The sequence below is a fragment of the Calidris pugnax genome, unplaced genomic scaffold (assembly GCF_001431845.1).
Source record: "Calidris pugnax isolate Ruff unplaced genomic scaffold, ASM143184v1 scaffold277, whole genome shotgun sequence".
NCBI lineage: Eukaryota > Metazoa > Chordata > Aves > Charadriiformes > Scolopacidae > Calidris > Calidris pugnax.
The window spans coordinates 1,346,481-1,365,061 of NW_015091023.1; the positions used below are offsets into that span (position 1 = coordinate 1,346,481).

The 18,581-nt window shown below is 39.9% G+C and overlaps 1 protein-coding gene across 3 annotated transcripts in view; it reads right to left on the minus strand.

Annotated features, from left to right (window-relative positions):
- Positions 1 to 18,581, minus strand: part of FHL2 (four and a half LIM domains 2) — a 43,812-nt gene that overhangs the window by 4,005 nt on the left and 21,226 nt on the right. For 2 of the 3 annotated variants that reach the window (XM_014955841.1, XM_014955840.1), the window contains exons 2-4: positions 11,942 to 12,121; positions 3,987 to 4,161; positions 687 to 856 (exon numbers count right to left, since the gene is read on the minus strand). In XM_014955841.1, the coding sequence (XP_014811327.1) occupies positions 687 to 856; positions 3,987 to 4,161; positions 11,942 to 12,097 (501 nt within the window). In that variant the 5' untranslated portion in view covers positions 12,098 to 12,121. The remainder of the gene's footprint in view (positions 1 to 686; positions 857 to 3,986; positions 4,162 to 11,941; positions 12,122 to 18,581) is intronic. The other variant, XM_014955842.1, reaches the window with a different exon arrangement.

Below are 18,581 nucleotides of genomic sequence, written 5' to 3' on the forward strand. Positions count from 1 at the left end.
AAAGCAGTACTCCTGAACATAAGTTTACTAGTGTTTATTTCAGGAACAACATTTGCTCTGTGTAAATCTTTCCTTCTTGAACTTCCTTAAAATATTAAAAAATGATTTCTTCACTGTGAGAGTGGTGGAGCACTGGAGCAGGTTGCCCAGGGAGGCGGTTGAGGCCCCTTCCCTGGAGATATTCAAGGAGAGGCTCGACGAGGCCCTGGGCAACCTGGTCTAGTTGGGGGTGTCCCTGCTGACTGTGGGGAGGTCGGACTAGAAGACCTTTGGAGGTCCCTTCCGGCCTGGACCATTCTATGATTCTATATGATTCTATGATCAGTGTTAGCTCATCTTCTCTCCAGGTGAAATGTTTAGGTATATGATATATGATGGGTTATATTGGAATGAGGTTATTCCAATGCAGAGTTTATATTTTATCTTTTCTTTATTTTTGTTTTTAAAAGTGTGGTCTCTGTGTCCTTTCAGTTCAAAGGACTCTTTAACCCTGAGTAAGGGAATTCTCATTGCAGTAAATGCTGTGCCTGGTGCAGGATGGGAACTGAAATTACACCGTCTCTTAAAATCAGCTGATTCTGAATCTTTTAACACTGGGAGAAAAATAAGATATCCTACCTACTTGGACATGAAATGGGATGGACTTCAATCTCTTAGGTTTTAGGCAAGTAAAATAAGAGCAGTACCTTCTTGCACTGGACGCACTGCATGGCAAACTGCTTTTCGTAGCAGGGTACGCAGAAGTTTTGATTGTCCTTGGGGATGAAACTCTTTGTCCCGATCGGCTGTTGGCAGCGGTAGCAGATAAAGCAGGTCTCGTGCCAGCTGTTGCCCTTGTATTCCATCTTGCGAGTACCTGCAATGAGACCAGAGCATCAGCTGAGCTGCTTCTGGCTGAGACTGTTGCAATTTGTAGGTCTTGTCTGCCTGACAGCTGGCTGTCAGTCGAGAAACAGTGCGATATTTCATGTTCTCACGAGTTTTGCGTGGTATTTGGTACCATTTCAATTTTTTTTGGAGAATGAGCGGTTCACGTGCTCCTATAAAGAGAAACTTTTCCTGCTAATAATGAAGGCTTAGGACACCTTTTTGTGGTGCTATTATAGTTAATAATGAATTCTAATGCTCAGGAAGATCCTGGGGAACTGGGGAGACACCAATGTAATCTGCCATTAGTGCAGAAGGAAGGTAAGACCATTCGTCACTGAAGTTGAATTTTGTTCATTCCAAGCCCCTTTTCATTCTTTTTTAGACAGCTGCAAACTACCCGCTTAATTCCTGGCAAACTTCTTGCCTCCTTTTCCCAATAGAATATAGCTATTGTCTGAGAAAAAGGATGATTTCATATCTTCTCTGTGGCCTTGTTCCTGTCCTCATTGAAGTCCACTAAAAATTTGCATCAGTTTTCAGTTCTGCAACACCTATCCTAATTGTTTTTCTGTCTCTTAAAACTGTCAGTGAGAGAGCAGCTTTCTCTCTGTCTTCAGTTGTATTTAGACCATGGTTGCTACAGGAAAGGAAGAAGAAATTCTTTAAACAATCCTTACTGAAAATCAGAAAGGTGGTACTGTAGTTAGGAGCTAATCGTACTTGTCTAGAATGAAGATTTAAGGTATAGATACTACACTTTGCAGATGCAGTCCACTGCATGGCAAGTGGACTCTGAGCCCTCCCAGGAAATTGGAGATGCCATATTACGTGGAGAAATTTCTTTACACACTGTGTAATTTCAGGCAAAACATTTGAAACTGGCCAGAAGAGAAAACAAATGATGCTCCTACAGTTCTGCATTACTTTTGAAGCCTGTAGCAACAAACATGATGTCAAGTGCTTGGCAGACTGTCAAGCTGATCCCATGTGGGCTAATGAAGAAGAACCACACTAACTCCTTTGATGCAATTCTCCCCACCCGCATTACTGCAGGGTAAACTTCTACCATTTTCCCCTTCTCAAGTATTAATTTCTCTTTCTTTACTAGTTGCATATTTTTCTTTTTTTTTCTTTTTCGGTCTCACTACCTTCTGTGCAGAGGCATACTCTAGGAATTGGTATTTTTTTTAAGAATTGACTTGCAGCAACGCAGTAAGTGAGCTGTTAATTAATCTTCTGCCCGGTTCTTGCATGCTTGAATATTTCTGATCCATTTTATTAATGGACATCTTTTAAGAACTATGCCCTCTGTGTGCTGGCAACTTTCTGTATCATACCAAGGAGCGACTAAATCAGTCCTTGAAGGAATGGTGTTCTGGAAGAAGGAAACGTAGATACATTTTTTTTTGATAGTCTAGAATTTTATTTAGAATTTTTTATTTATAGAGTTTTTAGCTGTTTTCTCTTTGGGATTGTTTTGTCACTGAAACTCAAGGCAGGGGGAGCCCTGTTTGTTACCTGCTGCACTGAAGTCAGTGGGAATTTAGTTTGCAGAAGGACTGAAAGATCAAGCTTGTAATTACTTTGGTATTTAATAGGCTTGTCATGATAACGCTTTATTAAATATAAATTGTACATTTAGTGGAGCAAAGCAAAGGGCAAGTGTAGCATTAACAGTCTCCATAAAGGGTATCCAACCACTTGGTGGTTTTTTCAAAATGAATGATGCTTCAGTTGGTGATCATAGTGCTCTGGGGTAGCTCCTGTACTAACTTTTTCTACTTACACAGCACACTACATGGTGTGCTGTGTAAGTAGAAAATGCACAGTGGGTGTACTGCTCTCTGAATGTGGTGCAATCATGGCTATCTTGAGTGAGCAACTAAAGAGCAGTTGGTGGTTGTAAAGCTTCATAAAAATGTTTTTTTTTCTGTTTCAGATTGTAAGAGAAGAAGGGGTTCTCTGGGTTGCTGAATCCAGCCTCCATTACTACTTATCAATCCATAGGTTGCATAATAGGCAAAAAGAGATTCATTCAGTAAATATATTTGCTGATCTTCAGGGTGAATTTGGTGAACAATCCTAAGACATACATATATATAGTTCCAGCATTAAAACTAGCAATGGCTATTCCCAAACATGTCAGTTGTTAGTGCTGTATCAGTAAAAACAGGTGCACATGGAACAATAGAAGGAGATGCCTAAACTCAATTATGAATGGATAGTGCCATCTGCTTTTAAGTACTGTTATTGTTTCTATTTATGCATCCTATTTCATCATCAGGCCCTCATTTTTACACCTTAGGTGCACAACATTGTGGTTTTTAGCTTTTGTCTAAGATGATCAATGTCAGAACCAAAGAAAAATTTTACTGGAAAAAGTAATTAGTAGTGGTTATGTAGAATGTATGTGAATTCTTCAAATTGCCTTTTAATATTTTATTTCTGGACCAATATTCCTTCCACTTTAAGCCCTCAAATCATCAAAGAGCGTTGTAGTACTAACATGAGCAGATGAGGTTTTAGCAATCTATTGCTATAACATCATGTTTCATGTTGAAAAAGAAAATAGCTCTTTCCTGTTTTTTTTTTTCCTATTTTTGTGCTCAAGAAAGACCTTAGAGGCATTTTGACCATTTTTTTCATTTTTATGAGAGAAGTTAAATTTAAAGTAATTACATAAAAAGCTAAATTGTGAATTTAGTAAGCTGTTAAATTTGCAAGCTGCCTCTGATCTTCAAACAGTGGAAATCAATCAAGACAGAGTACAAAGCTGGGATTGAACAGAAAGATTCAGTTTTAGCTGTCCAGCTATCAGAAGCCTTTTAATGAATACTGCTGTAAAAAATTATAAATCCCATTAGTAAAAATACTTAATGGAATAAACAGTAATTTTCAAGAGTAATCCACTTCATGTGAAGTTCTATCATGCTCATTATGAAAACTATGTGTTCTGGCAATGGAAATGACTTACAATGCACCATTAACCGTGTTTTACAAAGTTCACCATGGTTTAGCAGAGATAGTAAAGGAAAAACATTAGTCATAAATGTTGCTGAGTTTGGGATTGATATTTAGCCTAATCTTTTCTTAGTCAAAAAAGTGAGCATCCTAACCTGGCATAATAGTCTTCTTGCACTCATTACATTTGGAGGAGTATTCGTTGGAGTAGCAATCAGTGCAAAGTAGATGTTCCTCTTTTGCAGCAAAAGGTTTGTCCACCAATGAGTTCTTGCACTGGAAGCAGTGGAAGCAGGTTTCATGCCAGTGACGGTCCTTGTAAGACAGATCCTGTGGAATCCAAAACCACAGAGTAAGGAGAACGAGTAGTTTGCACAACTGGAAGCTCAGAGAATCCAAACACATCTACATCTGAACCACAGCCAGGAACTGAGGCTGATTTGTGCTGCTCAAGAAAACAAAAAGTTCTGATGAAGGTGAACTTATTTTGCTGTGATAACCAGGGACAGCTCATGACAATTATTGACCATTTTTCAGTTCAAGGTAATCTTCATTTTTTGTATGTGGCAGAAGAACAACTAGTTTCATTTAGATATTTCCATTGAGAATAAACCCCTGGTTTTGAGTCAGATTAAAACTTGTTAACCTTACAAATATAATAGACTTCCCCTATTTGTCTTATCTATTTTTGATTTCATAGCTCTTCAGCCTAGACAGAAATCCTTTTTGCAATTACTTTCTGGTATTTATTCAGTTCAACAGATTTACACCAAGGGTGGAATTGGTCTCATCTCTGTTCCTTGTTTTTTTTTTTCATTGCAACTATTTTTTACTGACTCTTGTATTCTGGTTTACCTGTGTTTCAAACATGAATCAGACTGAAAGATGAGAGACCACATCATACCTGCAGCCACTGATCCAGAACACTCTGCCCATTGGCATGGGCACCTAAGTACTTAAAATACCCACCTAAGGATTTAAAATACCCTTTTATTATTTAAAAAAACCCCAACTGGTCCTTTTAAAAATTGTGACCTAAAGGAATGGATTGTGCCTTTTAAAATTTAAGGTGGCCTAATCATGTAACACTTGAACAGCATCTGTGGACTTCAAACCAAATTGCGTTTAGATCATTACAAGATCTTTATTACCCCCAAAAATATAGGCTTCGCTTTGAGGTGGGAGTGTGAGGGGCTAATATTGTAATGAATGGGGAGCATAAAAAATCAGCCTAAATAACTTCTCAGGTTCTAGCTCAAGATCCACTATCTATTAGTTACAAGCACCAAATTAATCTGGTTAACTGAAGGAAGAAATGGGTTGTAGAATATCAGATTTTTAATTGTGGAAGTGGAAGCATCACAAAGCGTTCAAATGCAGTCTGGCCTAAATTGCTCTATGTCAGTCAGTACAGTCACAGGTAACTCCAAATGTGCCATCTTAGCCCGGAGCAACCAAAAGACACTGTGTATTTAGGTTAACCTAAAATAACCACACGTTATGTCTGCAGGAGCCTTGTTCTCATAAATAGCAAACAGGAAACACTGAAATAGTTTTGCTTAGCTGATGTGTGATAGCTTGTTAAACTATAGTAACTTCAATCAGAATTTCACCATCAAGACTTTTTTGTTTGGACAACTTCATTATGCACCTAAGTTTCTTAAATTTCTTAAATCTCTGTGAGTAATAATTGGTACCCAATATGTTTTTCATCTCAGGGGCTGCACTCTGTGATAGATTATCTGAGCCTCCTACTTTACAGCTTTCAGACAGCTGTTTATTCAGCTTGTCTATTCATTTCAGCTAATTCCTTTCGAAACAACTCACATTTCTGACTGTAAAATGTCAATCTTTTCTAACAGCAAAATGAAAAAAAACCCCTTCTTTGGAAATTATTTACTTTTTCTCCCCTTTAAATGAAGTTGAGTAGCCTAAATCTGATCTCCAAGGGGAATAATATTTTCAACAGAAAAACACAACATACAGCCAACAAAATTTTCCAAAATGTGAAACTTGCCTGCTAGAAAGCAGAATGGCAACAGACCTGTTTTTCTTTCTCTCGTCTCTTTCCTGCTCTCTCCTCATTTTGCAATATTCTGCAAGCTATTTTTTATCTCCAAAATTCATATGCTGATATCTGCTTTTGTTCTGCCTTGTTGTGTCAATAACATTCTACCCTGGAAAAGGTGCATGTCTTTTAGAAAGAGGAGTAATGAAGACAAGGATCAGGTGTCAAAGATGAAAGGTTTAATCCTTGAGTCAGTTCTGATGGCAGCTTGTATAGACACTAGCTGGGTAGGTGCAAGCAGCAGATATTTCATCATGGCAGGGATACGAAGCGCAACTACAACCCCAAGTGCCCAAAATACAGACTGACTTGAATAATCTTTAGCTTCCTTGGATGATTATAGCAGATATTGTCATTGAATGCAGAGGGAGTCTAAGATGTATGGCTTTGACATGCCTGCACCAGAATACTAGACCAACAAAAAGGATATTGCTTTGTCTCTCTAAATCTGTCACATCTGAAGCAAGGAATTCCAAGGTACTGTCGAAACAGTTTCTGCATCATGATTGTTCTTAGGTCAGTGCAATAAAATCACCAGAAATCAGATTTGATCTCCTTCAGGCTGTTGTGTATCTAACTTGGCTTGTACATGGGTCATGGCTGTATTGATCTGGAACAGATTCTACACTGGAGAAGCTGCAAGTGCAAAACTGGCTTCAAGCTTGTCTCTTAGACTGGTCCTCAGTTAAACTGAAAGGTTTGCTCTAGGCATGTTAGCTCTAGGTTACACGAGATGATTGTAACCCAAATAAATTTGTTCCAGCTGAAGGTACAAGAGACATAGAACAAACTCCTGTTTATCGCATGGATTTCCAGGAAGAACTAATAAAGAAAATTACTGTTGTGGACTCCGAACTGAGGTGTATCCTTAAAATACTGATGAGCGTGACTTCTCAGCCGCTTCATGCAGCCTGAGGGAAATGAGTCCCTGGTGCTACATATTTTAACTGCAGTTTTAAATTCAGCTTCCTATGTTGCCTAAAAGAAACCTGGAGAATGACTCTTTTTGCAATCTATCTGTGCATCTGTATGAACACTGGCAGCCACGTGCTCTTGTTAGATAAAGCACACGTAAGCACAGGTAAGAGACTTGTTAGATAAAGCACAGACCAGAGACTGAAGAATTAGCATAAAGCGGCATTTGAGGAGTGGAACAGTGTTAACATATACAGAGATATGTGTTATATATGTGATATAGTGTTAACATATACAGAGATGCATGCACACAGATGCTCATGGACACGGGCTGTCCTGTATGCATGTTTTGCAGGTGAAGTGCAGAGAGCTCCAGACCAGTTCCAGATGTGCTACAAGTGAAAAGAGAAGGGGAGGAGGGCAATGCCTGTCTCTGCAGAGCTGCGAAGAATTTTGCAGCAGAATTTGCAGGGAGAATTTGCAAGAAATTGCAACTTAACACTTCATTCAGTTGCATTTCTTCTGAACACGGAAAATAATCCTGCCTGGAAATCTGGTTTCATTTGAAGATAAGAAATAACCCGTCATTGAAGCTGGTCAGATTTGTATGGGGGCTTCTCTCAGCCTGATCCAAGAATCAACCTCAGCTGAAAATTTCTGCTCAGCATTCTTTGGGACAACCAAATGAACAGTGAATCCTGGGATGATTCTCAAACAAACGTCGGAGAGTGGGCCAAGTGGAGGTCCCTTGTACACACTCAGATAACTGACTGTAAGAATATGGTGCAAGCAAAACTTAATGCAGATTCTATTTGTATCCAAACTTTTTAGAGTCATCCCTTGCAAAATGGTTCTGAAAAGCCATTATGTGCTTTTCAAGCAATTTGATTTTCACTTATTTTCATTACGTCACCCCCCAAAGAAAACTTTGTCAAGATAACTGTTTTCAACATTGGCAAAATCACATATAATTCCTCCACAGTTCTGTGTAGTTTTGATCCAGCATGGTTTATTGGACCTCTAGGATGAGGCTGCTGGTTACTCCTTTTGTTTTTTAAACTAGAAAAGCCCCAAGACTAGAGTTACCAGGTAACTGGGTTAAGCACAGACTCCTCATATCCTGCAATTGTATTGCCTTCTACTCTGGCTTTCTCAGTCTATGAGAACTTAAGCCATTTTGTATTACATTTTCTCCTGAACTGGCTTTCAACAGGGACCCAACAGGAAGAAGGAGATTAGAGAGATTATTACCAGCAGAGTAACTGTATATGCTTGTCCCAATGCTGCTGTTAGAAGGTTGAGAAGAGGAAATGGGGTATGACAACAAAACGCTATACAGATTTTAGCCATGCACACCCTCTAGCAAAACGCTTAAATATGTTAGACTGCTACTTCCCTATCAAAAGTATGTTTAGAAAAGGGAAAAATAAGCTATATTGTGCTGAAGCCAGCACCTTAGTGATATGGGAAGAGGCGAGGGTGTCTCTTTCTCTTACCATTCCACTTCACAACAGCTAGTCTGATGTTCAGTAGTGCACTGAAGAAGTGTTGCAATTCAGGACAAGGATTAAACATTAAAATTTGGAAAAAAAAAATAATTCTCCCTTTCTTGATCCACATTACTAGAGGCTTTATGTTTTTGTTTAGGTTGGGTGTAAGACCGACCCTTTTGATTCAATTTTGGCCTGTGTGCTGACACAGTAGTTTTATCTCACAATCTGCTCTTAATTTCATTCTCACATTTTGCAGAGGGAGTTTTCACCCTCTCCTTCTTGCCAAGACCAACTTGTGGACTGCATTAAACACTGGATTACTGTAGGTATTTCCTGTATTTGTGATAGTTTCTGTGCCATAGGGCCTGCAAGGAAACTATTAAAAAAGCAAAAAAATCAACCAAAAGTCACGCTTCAGCAGTTAGGCAAATGAGAACGTAATGGATGGATTTCCAAAAAGAAGCCTGAAACTGTAGGTGTGGTGAGCATTCACCAGGGACGTAGGCGATGGATGCCAATTCTTTTCAGAAAGAGTGAATTTTGATTGAAACCTGTTGGCACATGGATAATGTGTAATAGCTGCGAGATAAATGGCATGGTGTTTTTCTGCTGCCTGCCAGTGCCTCCTACCACTCAGTGTATGAAGCTTTTAATCTCCCTGTGAAAGTTTCATAAACATCAGCTACAATTGTTTACAGTTAATGAAATGGCCTAAATCCAAAGGTGTCATTCAGACACATGTTGTCATTCAGAGGTGGGGTTTTTGGTGGAAAAAAAAAGCACTTAAAATAAAGAACAAGTTATTTACTGCTCAGTTGCAGTCACAGATATCCATATATTACCACAGAAAGATAGTGAAGCAAATTTTCCCCTGATTTAAATGCAAAAGAAGCTTGTCTTCGGGATAGTTGCTTTGTGGGGTCTCTGTGCCGTAGCTAAAACACAAGGTGAAAATCTGGCACCAGTTTGATCCTCTCAGAGCCCAGTGCTGTCAAAGTTGGAGTATTACCAGTGTCTGAGCAGGCTTCAGTTCAACCCGGGTGAGTGGCCGCTGCGCACCAGTGCTGATGCACGACAGCACTGTCAGAGGTGACAGAGCTGGCTGTCCTCTTGTCAACACCTGGTCTGCTTTGGTGTAGCCCTTTTGGCTACAGAGGGGGTTGCTTTTAATTGGGAGGGTCGATGATAGAGAAATTCAGAGTGTCTCAGCTGCAGCTGGGTTCTCAGTTCACCTCCTCTCGGTGCAGGGGAACAGCAGTGGCCAAGAAGGGGCTTGAAAAGGAGGATCTGAGGTGGGAACTACATGGAGCTTTTCAGGTCATAATGTTGATGTGAGGCTGCATGCCCCGGCCAGATGGAGAGGCCTGGATGTGACCCTTTCTGATAACACTGTTGCTCCATTAGGTTTTAGTTCCAAATTTTACGGCTGTATAAAGTTTATACAGATAAATATGGAGTCCATTTTTTACATCCAGTAAACACCCTGGTTTTATTCCCAAACACAGTCCATTTTATCTTCTTTGCTCAGGAGAAAATGCAAATGCAATATGTAAAAAGATATATATAAAAATATTTACATGTATGTCTGTGTATGTATATATGTGTATATTTCTATATACCCATGTATATATACATTTTAAAGACTAGAAGCAAGATTTTTTCTGACTTTGTGTTTCATAACTAAATTATGCTCAGTCACACAGTGCACAAGCTTTGACTGAAACTTGTATTGTGGCTGAGGCACTTATAAGGGCTCTTTCAAATGTATTCTCAATTGTATTCAAATGTACATCTATTACTGTCATCGAAAAACGACTCTGGTTTTCCTCTCAGTGGGAAAATTAATAGGATCTCTTTTCCCACCCAACCACAAGTTTTTTTCAGAAAACTCGTAGGAATTTAATTTGCAACTTTTATCCATCTGTCAGAATTTGGTTAAAATTGGTCAACAGGTTCAAAAGCTACAGCATAAAGCATGGACAGACACAAACAGCAGTCACAGAAACAAAAAAAGGAGACATTTTTTTCTGGTACACTTAGTAGCTCTTTAAGAAATCTTCATTTACTATCTTATAGTTGTCTTTTCCACGTATAGTTCTGGTTCTTTGCATATATAAAATATTCTTATAATGCAGACAATTAGGGGTGCTTTTTTTCTACCTGCTATTAGAGTGTTTCTTGCTTAAAAGTACAGAAGAGCAGTATATCGGATAACACCCACACTCCCTAAATCCATAAATCTGGGTTGAAAAGTTCAGCCTGATTAATTCCTGAATACTTTGTCCGAGATTTGTTGAAGCTGGTCCAAGTTTTTAAATTCTTGAATATCAACACATGGAAATATCTTCTCAGGGGATTAGAAAGAGACCTTAAAAAAAAAAAGCACATTCTGGAATGGGGCAGAAATATTTTGCTTTTTCAGGTCAGGCCAGCTGTATCTCTTCTCTAATCTGAATATTTATGAGCTGTAGGAAAGCTGGCAGTTTTATACCCTGGTACAGATTATTGCCAGTTCCCTGTCATGATGGTGAAACATTCTCACCTTTTTAAGGCTTCTGAAAAGGGCTTTCCTACTGATTTGCCAAGAGTGGGAGAGATCAGTTTGGGAGATATGAGACATTTATTTTTCCAAATCTGAGTAAGTATGTATTTTTGTATCTCTGAACTAGTGATAGAGCGGTAGTATCAGCAATAGGGACTAATTGTTACTTCTAGATGTATGGGTCAGCTCTGTAGGAAATCAAACATCAGACCTCCTCATACCAGTAAAGAATCCTGTGGCCACGCAATGCAAATTGCTGTTCTAGTGCAAGCTCACTCTGTCAGTGAAACCTTTGGCCCACTTGCAACAGGTCAATTTTGTGCAAGGAGGACGTGTATTGGATGAAGTCTGTCTGTGGCAGCCCAACTGACGCTTCACTGCATGGCTGAATTATCATCTGCCTTCATTCGTTCAGAGCAAAGCTAGCATGAACTCCAGTTGCTTTGGTGAAATTAAAAGAAATTCAGGTGGTCACACCTTAATTATATCAGGTAGGTGTTTCCATGTGATGCTGCAAGGCTTCTGCTCTTTACTTTGCAATCTTTAGTTAGACTCTACTATCATAATTCTGTATTTAAAAGGCTGGTTATTCTGTGTTTTAACCAAGTTATTACTTGGGTCAGCATTAGCCAGATTTTTGTGGTCCATGAGGTGGCAGCCTTTCTTGAGCATGTCTTGTCTCTCAATGACAACTGAGTTGTGGTCACTGCAAAGCCAGGAGTGGCTTACTTCCCTCTGACCCAAAGGTAGGCAAAATCAACTCCTGCCACCTTTCCAGATCCCAGCTGGCCCCAAGGACAGTTGGCCTCTCCTAATGAGATTCTCTCTAGCGTCAGACCATCCTATGCCTTGTGGGAAGAGAGGGATGTTCTTCCATTTCTATTAACGTGCTTGGTAAAGAAGGGTTTGCCAAATGAAGTGGTGAAGAGCAGATATAGGGATCTAGAAAGCATGTTCTCCCACCAAAAGAAACCCTTAGCTAGACATTAATCTGGATTCACGTATCCTTCCAGGTGATAACACCATGTTTGAGAGCTATGGATCCAGGCTACTCTTTCAAGATTTCTGCGACAGGACACAAATGTTGCATACCTTACAGTCAGCACCAATAGGTTTCTTACATTCCTCGCAGGTGTTGGAGTAAAGGTTTTCGTAGCATTTCACGCAGTAGGGGCTGTCCTCCCTTAGGATGTACTTCTTACCAAACAAGGACTCTTTGCAGTAGTGGCAGTCAAAGCGTTCAGTCATGTTGGTGTCTGGAGTCCGGCTATCCTGTCACAAAGATAAAAACAGGCACATGTCAGACTGAGCTACACGCGACCCAGCCCCCCAGTAAGGGTTTATCAATTCCAGTTTATCACATTGTACCTCAATTTTAATTCAACTTTCAATCAGATAAATGAACACAATAGGAGGAAACTGGATTATAAATTTTGCAGTGCTGGCTAATGATAGTAGCCCATCTACTTTAGCCATCCTCTGACACGTTTTTGACCAGAGATAGTGTTAGAGACAAGAGAGAAGAGTAAATCCTGAGTTTGAAGAATTTATATGGAATTTGTGAATAGGTTTTGACCAAAAGGTCTGAAGCAAGAAGCTGTCTCTGTAGGGCATGGAGGGAGCCAAGGACTTTAAGAGGATGAACCAGCTAATCTTCAGAAGGATCAACATCAACTCCATAAGGCAATACAAAGGTTTACATTGCTGGTAGACATTAGCCATGCACAGGCTACTGGGCTCCACTGTTAGCTGGCTTGGTTAAGGCAAAGGTCAAATGATTACAGATGGGGAGAAGCAAGTAGAAGGAACTGTAAAGGATATATCATCTTGTCTGAATTAGGGACAATGGCTATTTACTCCTCTGATCTTCTTAGCATTTTTTGGATGCACACACAAGCAAAGATGACACAAATGCCTTTGATTACTTGATAGATGTTCATTATTGCCCGTGACAATTTATTTTCAGTTTCATTAGAATCATCAGCTTCTTTCTTAACCTGAGGCTTGCAGTGTGTGTTGCACCTGAAATCTGTTTGGATGTTACAGCTGAAGCAGGACATAGCTCCCTGCTTAGGATGGGGAATTTCCCAGGCAGAAAGCACATTTCACCTGGACTGCACAATTTTCACTGCCTGCCAGGCCTGATCTCCTCTTTAAGCTACATTGGAACTATGTAGCCTTAAATGTTTTGGGTACTAATGGCTTAAGTGACTACCTCTGTCTTTCACACACAAGTGACATTTACAGCAGCTGCAGTCCTTTTGCCAACTTCAGCTCTCAGTTTTAAACAAAAAGTTGTTACTTGCTTAGTGTTCTTGGCACAGGTTGCTCAATTCTGGAGTTTGTCTTCTCCTTCTGGTGGTGGGATTCACCCTTAAGGCATTCTGAAATCCTGAGTTCTCTTCCAGGATTTCAGCTTTTATTATTATTTTTTATTCCCCATAGCTGGGGTTTGATTAAGGTTTTATGGTAGTCGGAATGGACAAAGTATGATAGAAAGCTTTTTTTTTTTCCTCTGTCAACTGCTGGACTGTTTTGTGACTAGCACAGGCTAAGGGACAAGTGCTTTTATATGTGTGTGAGGTAGGTGAGTGATAGCTCAGCTGCAGGGAAATCTTTTGAAGTCCAAGTAACTACTAAAGAAGAGAGACAAACTACCAAACCCCAAAACATGCTTGGAAGAAGAATCCTGACTGCTGGTCATCTGTGCTGTGGACAACCCAGAAGGAGTAGCAGTCCAGTTGTTTTGAACCTCAAGATACTCTAGCAATTAATTAGCTTCTAATCTCAAAGGGGAGCTAGGAACATGTTAGATGCTTTTGGTCCTTAAGGAGTAGAGAGGATCATAGGGACTGATAAAAAAAAAAAAGTAGGAAAGTAAGAAGATTTATGCTGGAGAGAAAAGCCCAATGATTACTCAAAGTTCCCCTCTAGCCTGTCTCCAAGAGCAGTGGCCAGCAATGAAAGTGTAAGGGAGGAGAACAGTGTCGGTGCAGAGTGAGCTTTCCTTAATAACTGCTTCCAGCAAGTCAATCTCCTCTTGAAGCAGAAGTGCAGCCGTTGCCACAACATTTAAAAGGTGATAATGGATTTCTTCCCTCCCCCCTGCCCCTCCACCGCTTTTGGAGCTTATTTACATCCCCAACCTGAAAAATACATTTATAGTTCCCATGGAAGAACTAGAGAGGACCTAATTTCTTCAAGGAGTAATTTCAGCAAAATGACCGCAGTCAGACCGGTATAAACTGATGTGTGTATGCATGTCTGAGTCTGAGAGGAACAATAGCTTTGTCCAACTAGTCTGTGTTTAGGACAGAAATTGTAATTTCAACCAGATTTTATTAGAATTTTTTTTCTAAATGATAGGAATTGGTTACACAGTTAATTTGCATTATTACTAACCTAAAGTGTGAGCAGGAACCATATATTGCATTTCTCGACTTTCTTCAGAGTTAGTTCTTTCTAGCCCTGAATTAGAAGTAAATGTGCAATACTGAAGAGTGAAAAATTTCTCTGCCATCAAGATGTGTAAAAGCAAAAAACATAAAAGTGTGATTTCTTTACAGGTTTGTACCATTTCTGTCCTTCATCCAAAGCTGTTAAATGTAAAATATAGAAGCGATTTGTGACAGGAAGGACTCAGAGGTGAATGTTCCATTCTCTTGCTCACAGGAGGTTTCTTCTTGAGTGCTGTATTATTTTCTGGACGTTTTTCACAGGAACAGAGGCAAGCAGTATTTAATAGAATAGTCACTGCCACTATTTTAGAAAATACCTGGGCATTTTTTTTCCCTATCCTGAAAGGATCCCTGAAAGGGATTTAATTTGTTTTTTTAAAAGTGTTTGAAGATTATCACAGTGGATTGTCCTCCACACCATGATCAGGGAGAGGCAGACCTGATTTCTCTGTCCGAAACAGATTTAGGGGCGAACTCTGCTCTATGAAGACACTGAATAGGCAGCTGTGGATGGGGTTTGAGGCACAGCTCCAGAGATCTGAGAAATTAAAAGACAAAAAAGGCAAGTTTCCAAGATCTGCATTTTGGTTTTAGTTGTGTGAATCTTTTATTGGATCTGGCACAAATTTCAGATCCAATATCTCTTGAAGTTAGGAATTCAGGTTCATGTGGTTTCATTCAGAAAGCTGGAATTCGGGGTGAAACATCCCAAATTCCAGGCAGTTTATATCTGGACCTTGCACTGGATCCCACAATCTACTATGTGATATTTTGAGGGTATTTAACAGCTTTTTTTCTTCTCTGGAGAGAAGAAATTTCATGTAAAGTAGTCATGGGACCTATCTGCTGAAGAATTAGCTGCAATGTCAAACAGACAATTTCCCTTCTGTCTTACAAACAAGAAATCTGAGATCATACTGGCCAATGTTTTTGCCTGTCACTTGGTGCACGTGGTCCTCTACATCATCAATTTGGTGGTTCCTGTCATATAGAAAAATTGTGCTTAGCTTAGTGCAGATTTTATGCGCTGCTTTGAGCTTTAAGAAAAAAAAACCAAAAGACTTTCACGGTTATGGATGGGCACAAATTGCAATTCAACCTCCTTCCCATTGATCTATTTCTTCCTCTTGTGTTTGATACTTGGTGATTGTAAAGCTTTGTCGTCCAGCAGCTCATTTTTATTATTCCTTTTTGCAGTACAACAATCACGAAATCTTTAGATTTTATTGCAGTAGTCATTTTATACTTATGCTTTTTCAGATTGCTTTCAATATTATTACGAAGGAGAAATTGATTTTTTTGCCATACAGTCTCCCTTCTACAACATTAGACATAACAAGTACATCTCCAAAAGGAAAAGAGCTTTCTGTTGCATGCCCAAAAAAGAAGTTAGAGATTATGCCAAATGTTAGCACTACCCACTTTGTGTCTTTCAGGAAGGAAGAACTGGAATGAAAATTACCAAAAAGTTAGTAGGCTGACTTAAAATCTGTGCTTCTTTCCACTTCCCCTGTTTGCTCAAACAGTCTGGTTTTACTAGCAGTAATTGTTAAAGTTATCATGTTACCTCATAAAAATTAGAGCTCATAATGTCACTATGAAATCCTCTGGTGTTCCCCTATCCTGTGACACTGTTGACTACTGGAAAAGGGGACTAGCTGCCCCAGACCTTGCCTGCCTCATAAGAGATGTTCTGCATATCTTTTATTTCAACCCCTCTTAGGGGGTGTTGAAGACTGAGAGGTACAGATGCACACACACAGGAGAGAGAAAGAAGCCAAGGGAAGCTGTCTGAAAAATGTAGGAGTTGTTCAGTTTATTCAGTGAAATGAAGGTCTGATCTCTTGTTGTAACAGTATATGGAGACACAGAATTAAGCCCTGGTAGATGCCAAAGGGGGACTTACTGTGGACCTCAGTTAGGTCAGTAGGGCTGGGGCTCTACCTGTGCCCCTGGAGCAGGATGTTCTGTTAGACACCTGCACAGGAAATAAAGGGTCCCATCTTCCTCCAACATGTACACACATTTCTCCCACCTGACTTTGTTCCAGAAGAACTGTGCTCATGGAGAAATTGCTATCTGTTTATTTTCCTTCCCCTGAGAAAGGAAGATTTGTGTCTGACAACTCCAGTGACATAAGCCATACAGGTCTAGAGCATTTGGAAACAATTTATGTTAATGTTCCAAATACTAAAATGCAGAGATTTATGACATCCTTTGCAACTATGAACTAGCAGTTCAAACTATGTTGGTCTTTCTGGCAAGAAGCAATTATTTTCCTGTAACTTAGCAGCTATTGCCACATTCGTTATCTATCATCTTGTTGCAGCAACAGCAAACCACTCTTCTAAGGGCTAATCCTTTTTCCAGATCAGGCCATAATGCCATGCAAGGGGAGAGGGGGGAAAGCTAATTTTTTTTCTTTTTCATTTACTTCAGGAAAAGAAGAAACAACCATTTGCCAGTAGCACTGACAAGAAGAAAAAAGAAGTAACATAGAGTCAGAGTCCACCCGAACTTCAGAAGTTAGCTGGAGTAGATGCACACCACAAACACCCAAAGCATACACCTGCGTGTTTAGATTTACTAAAGCTCATGAAGAGGCAGTAGCCCTCTTTCTTTGTCGAGGCAAGTATAGCTGATGCTTTTCTTCATGAGATAAGTGCCTGCAGATGCCATGGCAGAACGGAGGGAGAGCAAAGGGAACTTGAGCACTTGGAGATCTAGCTGGCCAACAAGGCAGGTGGTACTTGAATCCCTGATCCTCTAGCAGCGGGCTCTTGGCCGTGGGATAGATGCAGAACAGCCAGCTCTCCCTCCATGGGTCACAGAAGGACATTTGCTTCCTTATGCTAAAGACGGCTGATGCAAAAGCTAAGCAGGTGCTGAGAGGCGAGTGATGCACAGCTCATCCTGCAGGAAGCCCAGCCAGCCACTCTTCCCTTCCACAGGCCCTCTGTCCCTGCCAGTGGCTACTGGGTTACTGCTACATGAAGGTGCATTTCTCAATTAAAGAGAAGAGGAGGAAAAATACTTTTGAAAGGTTATTGAGACACTGAACCTTATCACTACAGCTATTTTTCATACCATCATCTTTCTGTAGATCCTTAGATATGGGAGTTGTGATTACTGTAGGGAACAAGTTGTTGGGTATCCCTGTATCCCATGTAAGCCTGTAAATAAGATGCTTAGACAGATGTGGCTGCACTCCTTAATTTTTTAAGTTGAGAAGAAGGTGAAAGCCTTTTCCTCTTGCTGCTGCTATGGAAGAACAATCCTGTAGTAAGCCCACCATAAGAATTTGGCATCCTGTTTTCGAGAAATCAAGGACTTATAACATACAATGTCATTGCTCTCTCAGAACAGCCCCATTAACAAGCTCAGACTGCTTTACCAGAATCCATGTTGAGGTTAGGTATTAGAAGTATCTAATTACGGAGGTGTTCATTGCTGCTTCTGAAGGTTTTAAACTCAGACTAGATATGCATAGATCTAGAAGCTCCCAGGCAAAAGCCAGGAAAACCTGGTTTCGTATTTGAATATAGTAGTAATAATAAAAAACAATAAAAATCAAACCCAATGAAAGAAAACTCTTCCTAAATATCCCACTCAGGCCTTTCTACATGCATGCTGAATATTAAAAGCAATTTTAAAAATGTTTAGTTTTTAAGGGACTTTTTAAAGTTACCTTAAAACTTTCTTCAGAATCACAGTTAGGTTTTTCCAAGGACGCTTCCTTGTGCGTGCCTGACTTATTTTGCCTATGGTATAACATTCCGATGTCTCTTTTTAAGTACTTCAGAGCAATTTTCTGAGCAGACGGGCAGCATTAATGTGTGCAGATAACCAAAGCATACCTGGTTCCTGCCTGGATTGCACAGTCAGCCTATCACGAATTGGAAAGTCGATAGTCTGCTATTTAAGATTGTTTTCCTTTTAGCATAATATTAATAATAACAGAAAATGTTTCTTATGTGGTGAGGCTCCTCATGCGCCTGGCTAAAGTAATCCTGGTTATAGTAGTGGAGAAGGATCACTCCAGTTGTGGTTTCTGTGTGGTTTGTTGTGTTTGGCAGTCTGTAGGGATCTGCTCCAGTTTAGAGCCACTCCAGCAGTGATAGAGCAAGCACCAGTGGTAGTAACTACAGAAGCCACAGAAGAACTCAGCACTGACACTTTGAAAGTTTACCCCACATAATTTACACTATGATTAGCTGAGGTTGATATTGAAATGACTGGAGGATGTATGGTCTTACCAACATTCCTGCATACGT